This window comes from Ailuropoda melanoleuca, chromosome 19 (assembly GCF_002007445.2).
Source record: "Ailuropoda melanoleuca isolate Jingjing chromosome 19, ASM200744v2, whole genome shotgun sequence".
Lineage (NCBI taxonomy): Eukaryota > Metazoa > Chordata > Mammalia > Carnivora > Ursidae > Ailuropoda > Ailuropoda melanoleuca.
Window position 1 is genome coordinate 10,373,691 of NC_048236.1, and position 16,610 is coordinate 10,390,300.

Genomic DNA, 16,610 nt, shown 5'->3' on the forward strand with positions numbered 1-16,610 from the left:
AGAACTAGCCAACGTTTTCACATGACCTGGAAAGTCCAACGTGATCTTGCCTGTGACCTTGTCTCACACCTCATCTTCTGCACTCTGGCCACAGTGGGCTTTACACTCACTCCCACCTCAGGGCCTCTGCACCTGCTGTTTCTCTGCCTGCACCGCTGTCCGCCCAGATCTTCACATGCCTGAGTCTTGTCATTCCTGCCGCAACCTGAGTCACCTCCTCAGAGAGTCTTCCCTCCCCATGACAAAGGTACCACGAGACAAGTCGCTCTCTCCCATTATTCTCTTCATCACACTTAACAACACAGGCAACTATTTCCTTTCCTTTTTAAGAGACGATGGGGTAAAAGGGAGAGAGAATCCCAAGCAGGCTCCACACTCAGCACAGAGTCCAATGTAGGGCTCGATCTCATGACCCTGAGAGCATGACCTGAGCCGAAATCAAGAGTCAGACGCTCAACCGACTGAGCCACCCAGGCGCCCAGAAATTCAATTTTCTTAATGGCCTGCCACTGGCTAGAACGGACACCCCAGGAGAGCGAGGCCTTGGTCTGCCTTCACCCAGATGGGACTGCAGCTCATAAGGCAGCACCTGGCCCGGGGGAGGAGCTCAGGTACGTGCTGAGTGAAGGCCCTTAAAAGTCAAGCTCTTCACCAAAACAAGGCCTTGTACCAGTTGGCATTTCAAAGGTCTGTCTTCCTGGGAAAATCCTTAGTCAAGGGTCTCCCACCCCCACACTCACTTCTGAAAACGAAAACAAGGATGGAGAAGGAAGGTGAGCAGAGAGGCGGCTGCACCAGCATCACCGGGGAATGGGATGGGCCTCACTTTCGAGGATCTGCTGCTCCCTGCCCTCCCGGTTCTAATCTGATTTCCAAACAAGAATCACAGGACCCTGCCCGAACAGGGTCAGACTCCTGTCCATCTCCTTCCCTGGGATGCCAGAGCTGCCTTCCCCCTAACTCCATTCCCCCAGGGCGGTCAGCCTCACAGGACGCTAGCCGTGAGGGCCTAGGAGATAACGGGCTCCAGGACCTCCGGGGAGCCTAGCAGAAAGTTACCCATCGCGATCCCTCAAAATGTTGGCCCAGAGAAGTACAGGGTGTTCTCCTATGCTGCACAGATAAAGCTCAAGAAAATTCCAAATCAGCAGCGACAAAGCCTACTAATCAACAGGAGTCTTTTCGTAATAGACACTCGAGGCCAAACACTATGGCGGCTCCTCCGACTTCAAAGCTATGGTTCAAGTGCCAACATCCCTCCAAGCCTCCCTGGCTCTGTGCTGGGAGGACTGTCACCCTTCTGGGTTCCCACGGCCGAGGATACGTAACGTAGCCCCACACTGGCCACACTGAGCGGTCCTGACCTGTGCCTACAACGGTCTCCCACTGGGCTAGGCATGAACTGCTCAAGATAAAGCAACCGCCACCTCTGTGTTCCCAGGTCCCAGCATGGTGCTTGGCAAACAGAAGGTGTCTAATAAATGCCTCGTTGAAACCTGTGTGGAGAGCTACATGGACACAAAAGGGCACGGCAGTCTGGCCGGCTCCGGGGTCTCACTCACTTTAAGAGGTAAGCTCCGGCTATGTGGACCAGGTACAGACAGATGTACTGGAGCTGCCGGGGGATTTCCTCCTGCGAACGAGAGAAGCCGACAGTAAACATGCTCCCTCCCCAGCTCAAGATGCAGGAACGGGGAGGGGGCGTGCAGAGGGATGACGGTGGGCCGGGCAGGGCTGCTCTGACCCAGCTGGCCCCAGATCACGCCAGAGGCCCGAGCACCAGGCTGCTGGCAAGTTGGAGGGCGAGGCACCAGCTTCCGGACCGCGGGGTGGGGCTGGGTTGAGAAAGAAGAGACAGGGACTGGGGAACAGGGCTTTTGGAAATAATTCAGAGAGAGACTACTTAAAAAAAAAAAACAAAAAAAAAACAAAACCCCGAGAAAGGCAAAAACCTCTGACCCGCTATCCGAAGACAAGAGGTAGACCTCCCCCAAAGCCACATGTCTAGTGTGGGAGGCAGAGACGCGCTGGTGGCCTGCCCTCAGGGACATCTTCACAGAGACTTCGCTGGCTCAGCATCTTCCTCAACCCGCAGACACACCCCCGTCCCCACCCAGCTCTGCGCTTCCAGGGGAAGACGCAGCAGCTTACCCCTGGGAACAGCAGGGGGAGTGGAGGCCACAGGGCTTCCCAGATGGGGAGTACTCACCTTCCGTACCTTCTGGAAGTACAGTTCAGGAAGTGCGTGCAGCCAGTAGGCCAGCTGACACAGGTAGAAAAACTTCACCTGGAAGCTGGAGACAAGGGAACGGGTCACAGGGGAGGGACAAGCACGGTGTGGGGGAGGGAGGGCAGGACTGGGGTAGGAGCTGGCCCAGGAGCCAGAGGGACGCCCTGAACCCAGTGACCCTGCTCCACAGACGAGAGCACTTCACGGGACACAGAGTCCACGGAGGGAAACAAAACTGGTGGAGAGAACAGAGGAGGGTTCCTCGGCCTGGAGAAGGGAAGGCTGCGCCTGGACCGTGAAGACGGGGCACCGCTATGCTGAAGAGTGAGCACAGCTAAGTGGCAGAGATGGCGGCTCAGCAGGAAGCCCTCTGCTGTTGCTCGGAAGGGTCTCAGGAAAGGCACGGAGGGTCTCCCGCAGGAGGCAGCACAGGGCAGGACAGGAGGGGGGGCTGCCTCGGAAGGGGCGCCGGCTGTGCAGGGCCTGGAGGAAGGCACACTATCAAAGCGCTCAGGTCATCAAGGAGGTACCAGGCCCAGAGACCTTGACAGACGTGCTCTGCTTACGTTATCAGTCTCCGACGGGGTGGGTACCCGCTGCGGACTCACTGTGTGTCCCTCAAAATTCAAAATTCGGATGTTGAAATCCGAATCCTCCTGTGATGGTATCAGGAGGTGGGGCCTTGGGGAGGTGATCAAGTCATGAGGGCGGGGGGCCTCATTAATGGGATCCGTGCCTTTGTTAAAGAGACCCCAGGACCAGACCCTCAGCAGACACCAAATCTCGGGCTTTTCAGGCTTCCAGAACCGTGAGCAATAAATTTCTGTTGTGTAATTTCTAAGCCACCCAGCCTCTGGTGGTCTGTGACAGCAGGCGGAGCTGATGTCACCTCTGTGATAGGGGCTAGTACAGGAGACGTTCAGTTTGGGAGTCTCCGGTCAAGCGCGCTAGGAGGAAGCAGCCCCCAGACAAGACCACTGTCAGCGACACTGTGCCCAAAAGGGCTCGGGGCATGAGTGGCTCCTCATGCCCACAGGCCCGCAGTTTTCCGGCCACAGGCTCGGATGAGCAAGCCAGTGGACCAGCCTGCTTCTCCCGGGAGACACAGTCATGAGAATACTCACGGGAGGTACACGTGTGGGTAGTCTTCCCAGAGGCTTCTTGGGTTTGTTAAGTATCCTTCCTGTAGTGGGCAAGGAGAAACGGCCTTTAGAGAGGTGGGAAGGAGACCCGCTGGGGCCCTGGGCAGGGCCGGGGTCAGGGGTGCACCCGATCCCCAGCTGCCAGAAAGAGGAAGGGACAGGAAACATGAAAATGAAGGATCTCTCTGCATGGGAGCCACCCGGCCCTCCGCCGGCTTCTTTATTGTCAAAAAGCCATGATATTGTAGGAAGAGCCCTCGTCTGGGGTCTGAAGACCTGTGTCTGGACGTGGGCCTGGCACTCACTGGCTGTATCCTCTGGGCAAGTTAGTCTCCCTACGTGTCAGTTGGCTCATCTGAAAATGAGGATAAAAATACCCTCGCAGAGTTATTGTTAGAAATAAATGTGATAGCTTATGTTTATGTGTCTAGCATTTTGCCTGGCATGAAGGCACTCAGGAAATGCTTGTAGAATGAATAAGCAAGTGGACTGCAGAATCACCATCCACGGGAAAAACGAAAAGCCTACTTTGGCTTTTCACATCACTATGAATAAAAAGAACGTGGGCCCGCATAGGCCTCCCTAGGAGGCCTCACCCCATAGGCCTCCGAAGCGTGACACCTACCACACTGTGTCGTTATCGTGAGAGGTCTCCATTACTCCACAAGTTCCTTCACGCTAGGGTCTTATCATGCCCTTCTTTATACCTCCAGCACCTGGCCTGGGGCCCATTATAGAGCAAGGGAGGTAACCTGCTAACCCTCCCATCATGAAACATCTAGAAATGCAGGATGAAAACTAACAAGTATTCTCTTAAATGCAAAGAGTTTTCCCAGAAAGGGATCCCAAAGGGACGGGAGGCTAAAAGCAGAGCAGTGAGGTGAGGCAGGGGCAGCTCAGAAGGCACTAGGCTTGGGGCCAGGATGTTCGTGCCCGTGTGGGAACAGAAGATGGGGCCTCCAGAGGCAGAATCCAAGACGCCTGTATGAAATCAGGACCCCGAAGGGCTACAAAAAATGGTTAGACTAGAGTTTGCACTAGCTTAGACTAGACTAGAGAAAGGGTAGACCACAGTCTGACAACCAATAAAGAGAGATAAAGAAGCTTTCCGCTCATCCTGGGCTTGGGATGAAAAGCAAAATACATTACCCCTTGAAAATCTGTAACCTCGGGTTCACTTTCACATGGGTTTGGAGTTCAAACTTATACCCCTTGTATGGTCCAAGAACTATGAAGCTTAGAAATTAGTATTATTAATACCATGGGCCACTGATACCACCAGGGCATACTCTCATCCAAGGATGTCCAGGATTCTCACGCATAAAACCTTGCTAAAGATGAGTTTGGAATCCAAAATTACAAAACCTAAGAGGAAACACTCCTCTGTGAGCAAGAGTCAGCTGACGTTACAAGAATCCAATAAAAACTTGTTCGTTGAATGAATGAGTCAATGATGAATGCTTCAGGCAATTTTTCTCTTCTGAGGGAAGAACAAGGCTCTTATTTGTCCCTCAGAGAAGGTTAGGACAGGGAAAGGAAGGAAAAGACAGGAAGTAGCTCCTGAAAAGAGATGCTTTTTCAGCAGCATAGGTGAAATCTGAGCTGGGCCACCAACCTCAACTGAGGTACAAAAAACTCAAGCCAGGTTCCTCAATAAGGTTCCACTGAGCTGGGAGCTTTGATGAGGAGACAGACTCAATGTCACACCAGGACTAAGGTCAGGAGGTTAGCAGTGCTCTGGAGAAGGAGGAAGCCACCATGGGTCAGGAACAACACTCGACTTCCTGCCTAGTGGCTCGTCAGCTGGATTTCCAAGAGAGGGCTGACCCACCCACCCTTGGACGTTCGGCTACGGTCCCCAGCCCCATCTCACAACCCAGGGCCCCGTTAGCACAGTGACTGTACTGATAAGTCCACTCAGGGACATGGCCCAGTGCAGTCATGGTAACTCAGATCTGAAGGAAAAGCTCTCACCCCAACCTCCCATGGCCTCATTCCCAGTCCTTTCTCCTTACCACTGCCTTCCTCCCTTGGTCACACGCAGACTGAGGCAGACATGGAAGGTTCTGGAGTCTCTGGAGGGTGACAGGAGCCCTTTCCTACACTCCTGCTCTCAGGCTCTGCCTGTCCTCTCTGCTGCTCATAAGCACCCAGGTACCCAGCAGTATATATGGTCTTCCACTCTCTACCTCATTCCAGGGAAATCTCTGGTGAGAACAACCCTTCTTAGAGGAAGCAGCGATGTACTCAAGAAGAAAATGGTCCATCTGGGACTGAGATGGGAGGGACATTTCTGCCTGAGAAGAGACTGGCCAAGAGAAACAGCACTGAGAGAAACCTAAAGCCCAAATGACCTTGTGATTTTAAACAGGAATCCTCCTTGGCTTGGCCCCTTTTCTTAGGCGACAAGGAGGTCAGAAGTTTGAAGCCAACAAGCAAAGAAACTCCCCCAGAAAAATGCTGCTTGCTTGTGAATGTCTAGTCCACAGGGAGTGCAGGGAGGAGGGCGGGGGAGTCAGAGGAAAATGACTCACTGCTCTGAGAACAGCCTTTTCCAGACCTCGGGCCAGGCAGCTGCCTGAGGGCGGCCCGGGGCTGGCATGCCCTCTGAGCTCCGGCCAGGAGAGGGCCGAGTGTGGCAACCCTGCCCCCATCCCGGTCCCCGACAGGCACTGGCAGAGGGGCTGGGGGAACTCCTGAAATCCTTCGTTCTCTCCTTAACCTAGGAGCTCAGGGAGGCCCGTGCAAACTGCAACAATCCCTCCCTTTGCCCCCGCAGCCTTCCTTTTTGGTGAACGGACAAACAGAACCACAGAAACAGCAGAACCCAGTCATAACACGGCCGGTTGCTACCTAGACTCAGACATACCAACATCATTCGTCCTTCAAGAACAATCACGTCCTCGAGTTCTGCTCTAAGTGGCCAGTCTGTTAATAGAAATCAGCCCCGAGTGAAGGGCCTTCCTTCTACCAGGCTCTCACGAAGCGCTCTTAAGATATGAAGGGAGATCTCCCAAGGAAGTCGGGCAGGGACACCAGGCGCCTACCCACCCTGCTTCCCCGAGGACAGTGCAAGTGTCTTGTCTTCTGAATAAATAGTAGTTCAAAGGTAGACGAAACGTAAGGAGGTTGACCTTCTCCCACATTATTGGTTGGTCCAGCCATGCTCTCATCACTCTGCATATAAAATGCAGAGAGAAATGTCTGGATCAAACACCCCTCCCCCCAAACCCAGTTATTTCTAGGGGGAGGGATCTGGGGCAAATTTTCACTTTTTCTAAAAAACCTTCATGTATTGCTCACTTTTTAATAGATGACCATCTATACGTTTATAAAAACAAGTGACTCGTGATTTTAAGAACTGTTGAGGGCCTGCGTTTAGCCCTCATTCTCCCAAGCCCGACTTCATGAGCGCTCAGTACCTACCAGGCTCTGCACTCGGGACACTGCGGTGGGCGCGGACTGTTGACAAGCAGCTTGGGGGCTAGCGGGACAGACAGACAGCAGAGCAGACACAAGTGAACAAGAAAAACATCACAGTACTGGGCGGAGTGGACACAGTACACTCTGGGGGTGGGGGGGTTCTCTGAGGTGGAGACTTAGATGGGAAGGAGGAGCCGGGCAGGGGGACTCAGGGGATGGAGCACTGGAACAGAGAAACCACCCACGCAGAGCCCGAGGGCCGCGAGAGGTGGAAGACTAGAGGTAAGAAGGGAGCCCAGATCACAAGAGGAAGAGAAGGATTTCACTGCAGGTGGGACAGCAGCTTGACACAAGGGTGCAGGATTTCATTTATATTCCAAAAAGACCTGTTTGGCCAAGCGGAAATTTGGGTGGATTTGAGTGGCAGGCTACTGGAGCAGAAACAGCCTCCTTCTAGAAGGACAGCCAGTGGTCCAGGCGAGAGAGGATGGCGGCGTGGACTGCGGACCGGGATTTCCCAGCCTTGGCAATCCTGACACCGGGGGCTGGACAGTTCTTGTTCGGGGGCTGGCCTGTGCACGGTGGGCCATCCAGCGGCATCCCTGGCCTCCAGTCGCCCGCTGCCAGCAGCACACGCTGCCAGTGTCCCCAGGGGCCCAAATCTGCCCTGTGGACCGCGGGCTGGGGCAGCAGTGTGGGCGGAAAGCAGCGACAGCACCTTGACATGCTCTGTTGCGAGGGTCGGGGGGGTAATGATGAACTGAATGTGGGAGGGAAAGAAAGAAGGATCAAAGAAGATTTCATCCTCACAGAAAAATAGCATTTAAAAAACACTAGCTATTTTTCGCTCCTTTTACAAAACTACCCTCTCTCTCCTTCCTCAGTCACCTGCATTCCCCCAGAGGACGGCGCAGACGGAGTGGCTGAGAGCCAGGGGCTACACGGTGCTACTAGAGGTCAGGGTCACTGGAACTTTCCAGGGTCCCCTCGGTATCCACTTCCTATGGAAGATGTTGAGTGGGGGACCTGGCTGTCCCACTAATAAAAGCCTGCCGTGAGCTCCCCACGTCAAGTGCTGTACGCTCCCAGACTAAGGCGCATCATCATTTTCAAGCCTTGGAAGGCCTGAGAGAAGCAAAGACAGACCAGTTGAGCATTTAACATTCTGGAAGGGGTGTTAAGTAACATGGCTTTTGGTCTCCAGAATCTGGCCTAAATGTGTCACGGCTCGGGTGGAATGTCTGGGGGTGAGGGAGCACTTTACTTGGGTACAAGTGACCCAGAGATGAGGCAAGGCTTCTTCTGAAAACCCAGAGGCCATTCTGCCTCAAAGCAGCCGAGGGGACTCCGCAGGCTGCAGGAACCAAACACTGAGCAGTTGGCGGAGGAGGTCTGACATCCAGCATTACCCAGACCCAAGGGGGCCAGAACCTGCACTGCACAACGGCAGGGGGCACTCCTCAGAGGCTGCACTGTAGGTCTTCCCCCCGGGACAGTGCACCAGGGCAGTCCCTCTTGAGGGGACAGAAGCCTGCAGTCCTAGCATGTGGAACCCCTAATGTTCTGGCTAGGAAGACTGTTCCATGATTAGATGATAACAGAAACACAGGCAAGATACGAAAGGACATGCTGACTCCCGCTTTCAGATTAGGAATTCAGCGTCCGGCTCTGGACGTGGAGCTCCTCAGGCTGTGAAAGCTCACCGTGGTCATGAAGGAAAAGGAAGCAGGGGAGAGGTTAGTGGAAGACAGGGAAGGGAGCTTCTAAAAGATCACAGGCTGGCTGAATTTTCCAAGCCCCAGGCCTGCATTTCTCACAGGACAATTCTGGATCTTGGGAAAGAGACCAAGTTCCAGATAGGAGGTGCTCCAAGGGGGGACAGGGTTGCTCATTAACCCCGGTCATGTACCACAGGCCAGGTCTTGTTACGGTGAACCCCAAAGGGCTGTCCACACTCCTTGCTAGGAAGGAATTCTGCCATATCAAAGCCTGCTTGAAAGAAGAGTCCTACTGGAGGAGATTATGCTAAGTGAAATAAGTCAAGCAGAGAAAAACAATTATCATATGGTTTCACTCATTTATGGAACATAAGAAATAGGAAGATCGGAAGGAGATGGAAGGGAAGAATGAAGGGGGTAAACATAAGGGGGAATGAACTGAGACACTATGGACTCTGGGAAACAGACTGAGGGCTTCAGAGGGGAGGGGGTTAGGGGATTGGGACAGGCTGGTGATGGGTATTAAGGAGGGCACATATTGCATGGTGCACTGGGTGTTATATGCAAGTAATGAATCATGGAACATTGCATCAAAAAGTGGGGATGTACTGTATGGTGACTAATATAACAAAATAAATATTATTAAATATTTAAATATTATTAAAAAAAAAGAATTAGTGGGGGGACGGACTGGGGTGGGCACAGGGATCTTTATGGAGGGATGGAAATGGTCCACACCTTCACTGGGATGGTGGTTACAGAGGTGTAGACATTTATTGAGACTCAACCTGTATACTTTAAGGTGTATATTTTATTGTATGTAAATTGTACCTAAATGAAGTAGGTGACTGTGCCTTCCCCAAGCAAAAAAAAAANAAAAAAAAAAAAAAAAAAAAAAAGAGTCCTACTGTGTCGAAAGGAGACGTAGATAAGCTGTCTGGTCCTCCATGCATTTGTGGGAAGGACATGGACTCACACAGAATTTGATGTGCAGACGGGGTGGTGGCAGGGGAACGCTGGCCTTACTTGCAGGAGGCCACCATCAGAAAACTAAGTGTGCTGGACCTAGACTCCTAAGTCCAAGTCTGGTCCCTGCCGCTTCTGAACCACGTGACCATGGGAACACCGCCAAATTCGATCTTGGAGGTCTCCAATCCATTAACACAGGACCCAGAATAAACGTAAGACTCCTCTCAGTAGAGAGCACTGGTAGGAGGGCCCAGTCAAATGACACAGTGCTATGGAGATGCCTGGTAGCATTCCCACACCACCCCCTAATAACGGTAACGCGTGCTTATTTTTGGGCAAGAGGGCTCGCTCCAGCTATAAAGGAGCGGTTATACCCCTTGGCCCCTCTCGTACCATGAGGATGCAAAAAGAGCTTCAGTTCCACGAAACCACTCCAAGTTTTTACAAATTGCTCCTGCCTCTTTTCCCTCCCTGCTCCCTTTTATTAGCAATTCGAGAAGAGACTGCACGCTGGCAGCCCAGGCCCCAGTCCCCAGGGCCACTCACCGTCACCACCACGTAGAAGCACCAGACCACCGAGCTGAGATGAAAGATGACCAGCTGCCCAGATTCGTTGAACTTGCTGTGTTTGACCTTGGAGAGGTGAAGCCGTTTGCTGATTTTCTAAGGAATAACGAGAATCCTGCGTGTTAATACATGCAGGTGGGTGGGTCACGGGCGGGCTCTGAACTCCCACTTCGTACCCATGAAAGGGCAGCAGTCAGAAGCTGGCCGTGACCCGAGCTAGTGCACGTACACCTGCTGGGTGCACAGAGCGCTCAGTTCAAGGCCAGCGTTTTGAGAAAGTGGCAGGATGGAGGTCTTCGGCCTAGATGTGAAGAAAACATCCCCCGATCAGGCTACAGGACAGACCCATAAGGGTGCCGTCCTGCCATTTCAGGCAGCTCTGCCCTCCCGTCGTAAGTGCTGCCGTCCCACGCACCAAGGAGGCTGTGAGCGGGGACAGGAACCGCGGTGTGTGGCGAGGGATGTCCAGGCAACAGGACCGATCAGGGCACGCCAATCAGGAGGCAAAGGGGTCCAGAGCTGCGGTCTCCTCTGCGGTGAGGCCCCGCCACCCGCGGCATCTCCCCAGTTTCTGACGTCGGGACCCACACGCGTCACTCACGTCTAAGATGTACTCCTGGACCACAGCGTGCAGGATGATGGTGATGAAGACATAGAACAAGATGGCGAGCAGGTCCTTGGGCCCGTAGTGGTAGTGCACGGTCTCACTGTCTGTGGGGCAAGAAGAGCCACGTCAGCATCCCTGGGCCTGAGGAAGTGCCGTGGGACCCCAGACCGAAGAGACCTCCGAAGCAGAATGTGCCGGGCTGTACCCTCAGACGCAGAAGAATTCCTACCCTAGAATCCTACCCAGGCTCTGGACGTGGCCCTTGGGAAGTGCTGATGGGGAGGGTTAAAGAGAACCAGGAGGACTACCTCCCCTGCTCCGGGCAGGACAGCATGGCGGTGAGGAGACAAGCAATCTCGATCACACCATGGCTGTGTGACTATGCAGAAGTGACCAACCTCTCTGAGCTGCAATTTCCTTCCCTGTCAGATGGGACTGCAGCCTTCATCAGGGAAGCGTGGAGTGGGGGTTTAGGAGTGTGGACTCAGAAGCTTGAGTTTATATCACAGCTCTGTCATTTCCTATGTGACAGCGGGATACCTCTCTAGATGACCTCTCTGTGCCTCAGTTTCCTCATCTGTAAAACGAGGGTAACAGTAGTTCCCGTACCGTAGGGTTTCTCTGAGAATCAGAGGACTTCCATGCAAAGAGCTCAGGACTTTATCTAGCACGTAGTAAGTGCAACAGAAGTATTTGTTACTATTTTTGTTGCTGGACTAGTGTGAGCATGAAGTGAAATAATTCGTATGGGAGATGCTGATCACAGTGCCTACACCCATGGCAAGCATGCAATAAATGGTAGTTGATTGAAGTATCGTTTACTAGCAATAAATCAGAATCCCAGACTTCTAAGCCTTGTCAAGCTCTGTGGTGGCAGCCTCGTTCTCCACGGACAGCCGAGGATTTCTACCATCGCTCCAGTTAGCAGGCTCGGGCTGCAAGGGCTCGTGAACCCAGACCCAGATCTCTGCTGCTCTGTAAACCGTCCCTGACTCGGCCAAGCAGACACACTGGCTGCCCTTCCAGCTGTGCCGCACTGACTCTGAATCACGCCCCCATGAGTCATCGCTCTCTCTCCGCTGGGATGCGTTTACCAGAAGGTAGACTAGGGTCGGTGAGGGTCAGGGTGGCCAGAGAACGGAGCAGAGCTGACTGGGTCACTCTGGGAGTCACGCCACGCCCTCTGCCAGCCTGGACTTGGAAGAATGGGTGGTCCATGATGCCGAGGGGTGGGAGGACAGTGAGACCGGGGACCCCGAAGTCAGACAGACTTGCCTCTTTCCTCTCCCACCTCCTTTCCACAAGGACCTGCTGTGTGAGGGGCACCGGGCTAACTGCCGAAGTGTGGAGATAAGGGACACTGGCCCAGCTTCGGGGCACACAGACCGGTGAGGAGACGGACGAGTAAATGTACAGTTACCCTACAGTCAGGCACGCGGGGCCAAGAGGTGACAAAGCGCCCCAGTAAGCCACGGCGGGCCAGGGCCCAGCACCGGCTGGGCTGGGGGTGGCAGGGGGCAGGTCAGGGGGAGCAGGAGGACGTCGGAACCTGGGGATAAGCACGGGTAGTCAAGTGGGCGAGGAGCATCGAGGCCGAGGCGGCGGCATCTACGGAAGCTGCAGGGGATGAGGCGAGGGTGCCAGGGGGGCAGGGGAGGCCACGGTGAACACCTGGGTGCCCTGTGAAAGGGGGGCAGGGGACTTGATCCTGAAGGCAACAGAGACCCCTCAAAGAATTCAGATTCAACCGGCAAATGATGAAATATGGGTTTGGGGAAGTCGACTCTGGCAGCGGCCAACAGTGTCATGCCTGGAGGTGAAGACACTGGTCAGGGAGTTGCCACCATGATCCATATCAGGAACCAGAGAGGCCTTGATTAAAGCAGGAGGAAAGCGGGGACAGCGGGAAGGACGGCGGTCAGTGAGAGAAGGGGCAGCACGCAGTGATGGGCCCACCCAGGGGCCGAGGGCTGCAGGGGGGTAAGGGTCAGGCACGGGGGCCAGAGGAGAAGGCACTGGAGATGGGACGAGGACAGCTGGGAGGACACTTGCCCTGCCTCCTTCAGAAGGGAGGACCAAAAGACACAAACTGGATGGTAGCATATTTTAAACCATAAAATAAACACGCAAAGTTTCATCGAGACCAGCATTACCAGGCAAAATGGGATTTATACTCAGCCAAACAAGCACAGTCCCAGAGTAGTGAGATAACACCTGACAAGACTTTGGATTATCCTCTTTAAAGCCTCTTCAGGGCCGCCTGCCACTCTTCATCCCAAATACTGCGGTTCCAAAGAGATATGACCATAGCCTTCGATCCCTCTTGAAACAAGAATGAGTGCGTGAATTAATACATTCTTCCGTCCCTTCGCTGTTGAGAGCAACATGCGTGTTTTTTCATCAACAAATAACCCACATGCATGGCTCCATTCTGGGGGCCAGAAGACCATGAACAAGGTGGGCCTGGCCCTGCCCTCCTGGAGTTTAGTGGGTGCACACCAAATCCTCATACGAAAAAACCAGAGGCTAAAACTACAACACAGCAGCAACAACAACACCACCCAAACCACCAGATTAAACAATGGGCAAAGGATTTGGTTAGCCATTTATCTAAAAAGACATACAAGTGGCCAACAGCTATATGACAAAGTACCCACCATCATGGTCATTAGGGAAATGCAAATCAAAACCATGACACCACATCCCATCCATTAGAATGGCTATCATTTAAAAAAAAAAAAACACCAAAAAACAGGAAATAAGTGTTGGTGAGGATGTAGGCAAATCGCATGGATTGTGGGAACGTAAAATGGGACAGTCACTACGGAAAGCAGTATGGTAGTTCCTAAAATATTAAAAAATAGTAAACTCAAAATGGATGAAAGACTTAAACGTAAGATCTGAAGCCATAAAAATTCCTAAGCAAACAAATACATAGGCAGTAATCTCTTGGACATCAGCCTTAGCAACTTTTTTTTTTTTTTGGATCTGTCCCCGGGGGTAAGGGAAACAAAAGCAATAAACTATTGGGTCCACTCCAAAATAAAAAGCTTCTGCACAGCAAAGGAAACCATCAACAAAACAAAAAGGCAACCTACAGAATGGAAGAGGGTATTTGCAAATGATATACCCAATAAGGGGTTAACAAGCAAAATATATAAAGAATTTATAGAAGTCAACACACACACAATAATAATCTGATTAAAAATGGGCATTAGACCTGAATAGACACGTTTCCAAAGAAGACATCCAGGTGGCCAACAGACACATGAAAAGGTACTCAACATCACTGATCATCAGGGAAATGCAAATCAAAACCACGATGAGAGAAAACCTCACATCTGCCAGAATGGCTAGAATCAGACAAGAAATAAGCGTTGGTGATGACGTGGAGAACAGGTACCCTCGTGCACTGCTAGTGGGAATGTAAATTGGTCCAAACACTGTGGAAAACAGTACGGAGGGTCCCCCCGAAATTAAAAATAGAAATTCCATACAATCCAGCAATTCTACTATGGGTATTTACCCAAAGAAAATGAAAACGCTCATTTGAAAAAGCTATCTGCAGCATTATTTACAATAGCCACGTTATGGAAGCAGCCCAAGAGTCTACTGATAAGATGAATAGAGAGAAGATATGGTACACATATAACGGGATACCACTGAGCCATATAAAAGGAGTTCTTGGGGCGCCTGGGTGGCCCAGTCGGTTAAGTGTCTGCCTTTGACTCAGGTCATGATCCCAGGGTCCTGGGATCGAGCCCCGCATCAGGCTCCCTGCTTAGCAGGGATCCTGCTTCTCCCTCTCCCTTTGTTGCTCCCCTGCTTGTGCTCTCTCACTCTGTCAAATAAATAAAATCTTTAAAAAAAAAAAAGATCTTGCCATTTGTGACAATATGGATGGACCTACGGGGTATTATGCTAAGTCAGAGAAATAAAAATACCTTATGATGTCACTTATACGTGGCATGTAAAAAACCAAAAACCAGAACCAGACTCCTACACACAGAGAACAAACCGGTGTGTGCTCGACAGTGGGGGCAGCGAGTGGGTGAAGTAAGTGAGGGGGATTAAGAAGTACACACTACCAGTTATAAACCACGTCACGGGGATGAAAAGTACAGCACAGGGAAGAGTCAATCTTGTGACAATGTCGTATGGTCACAGGTGGAGACGACACTTGTGAGCACAGCGTCATGTACAGAATTGTCAAATCGCTATGCTGTACACCTGAAACTAATAACACTGTAGGTCAACTATATTTCCATTAAAAATTTAAGAAGAGTGACCACAGGATCCTGCAATTTCACGTCGGGGTACATGCTCCGAGCAACCGAAAGCCGAACCTCAAACAGGTATCTGCACACCACGTTCGCAGCAGCACTTTCCAGAGGAGCCAAAGGTGGAGGTGACCCAGGTGTCCACCGACACACGGATGGACAAACGACGCAGCGCACACGCGCACACACACACACACACACACACAGATTATTCAGCCTTAAAAAGGAAGGAAACCCCATTACAGGCCTCAGCACAGATAAGCCTGCAGGTGTTTGGGGCAGAGTCCCAGACACAAACCAGAACGCCGGGCAACAGGGGTCGGAGCGGGAGGGGAACGGGGAGTCGCTGGTTAATAGCTACAGTTGTGGTTTTGCAAGAATAGGGTTCTGGAGGTGGGCTGCCCAGCAACGTGAACATATTCAACACTACTGAACTGTACACTGACACTGAACTGGGGACGATGGCAAATTTTATCCTATGCACATTTAAATTAACAACCCACCACCAGTGGGGCGCCTGGGTGGCTCAGTCAGTTAAGCGTCTGCCTTAGGCTCAGGTCGTGATCCCAGGGTCCTCGGATCGAGCCCCATATGGGGCTCCCTGTTCAGCAAGGGAGCCCGCTTCTCCCTCTCCCTCTGCCTGCTGTTCCCCTGCTTGTGCACTCTCTGTCAAATAAATAAATAAAAATCTTAAAAAAACAAAAACCCACCACCACTGGCCAGGGGTTAGATAAGTGCTCTGAAGTGGACTGAAGGCTGAAGGGAAGGTAACAGGGAACAGAAGTGTCGCTCGCTCAAGGAGGGGACAGAGCCGAGCTGTGCAGGGGGAGAGAGCTGGTGAGGGTGGAGGCCCCAGGCAGATGGGTGGGGGAATGAGGTTAGAGGAGTCTAGGAGGCTGCAGGGTGGCGGGGCCGGATCATGACTTTCGTGTCCCCTTACAGGTCAGAGAAAGGTCTGGAAGGCTGCAGAGGCTTTCAGTCCTGTATTTATAAAGCTCACTCTTCCTGCCACATGGAGAAGAGTTAGAGACGTGAGCACAGAAGGCCGGAGGTCATGGTGGTAGAGCCATGGTGAGAAGGCACATCCCAATAGATGTGGGTGATGGAGTGGCCCTGGGGAATGGTTCTCAAGTTCCTTCTGGAACCTCGTCTGTACTCTGGAGCCTTCCTTCATGGTTTCAGAATTCTGCAATATGTGTTATTCTGTTCGATCCTCATAACCACCTCATGAGAGAGGTGGGGAGAGCAGCTGAGGACACGGGGTTCAGAGAGGTAAGGGACAGGGGCCCTTCTCAGGGCTCCCATGAGCTTCAGCACCCCAGCGGGGCTACCAAACGCCACCTCAGGGCCAACACGACCCACTCACCCCCACCCCTCGTCCCGCATCCTTACTGGTGATAACCCACACCCGAGGTCCTTCTCCGACTCTGGTAACAAGCAGCAGCAGCCACAGATACTCACAAGCTGTGCCCTGACTCATACCCATGATCTCTGGTGCCCTCCCCTTATCCGCTATCTCCCCACTTTTGATCGAAGCAGGAAAGGAAACCAGTTTGGCTCCTTCCGCTCTCCACAGAGCCACGGTGGCTGGAACTTTGTGATCTTCCAGGAGGCTATAAACCAAACGATGTTTTTTTGTTTGTTTGTTTGTTTGTTTTAGATTTTTGGTTGTTC

General features: G+C 52.4%; 1 protein-coding gene across 1 annotated transcript in view; it reads right to left on the reverse strand.

Annotated features, from left to right (window-relative positions):
• TRAM2 (translocation associated membrane protein 2) overlaps positions 1 to 16,610 on the reverse strand; it is an 82,535-nt gene that overhangs the window by 8,017 nt on the left and 57,908 nt on the right. The window contains exons 3-7 of the mRNA XM_034648266.1: positions 10,651 to 10,760; positions 10,029 to 10,145; positions 3,355 to 3,413; positions 2,210 to 2,294; positions 1,563 to 1,633 (exon numbers count right to left, since the gene is read on the reverse strand). Of these exons, the coding sequence (XP_034504157.1) occupies positions 1,563 to 1,633; positions 2,210 to 2,294; positions 3,355 to 3,413; positions 10,029 to 10,145; positions 10,651 to 10,760 (442 nt within the window). The remainder of the gene's footprint in view (positions 1 to 1,562; positions 1,634 to 2,209; positions 2,295 to 3,354; positions 3,414 to 10,028; positions 10,146 to 10,650; positions 10,761 to 16,610) is intronic.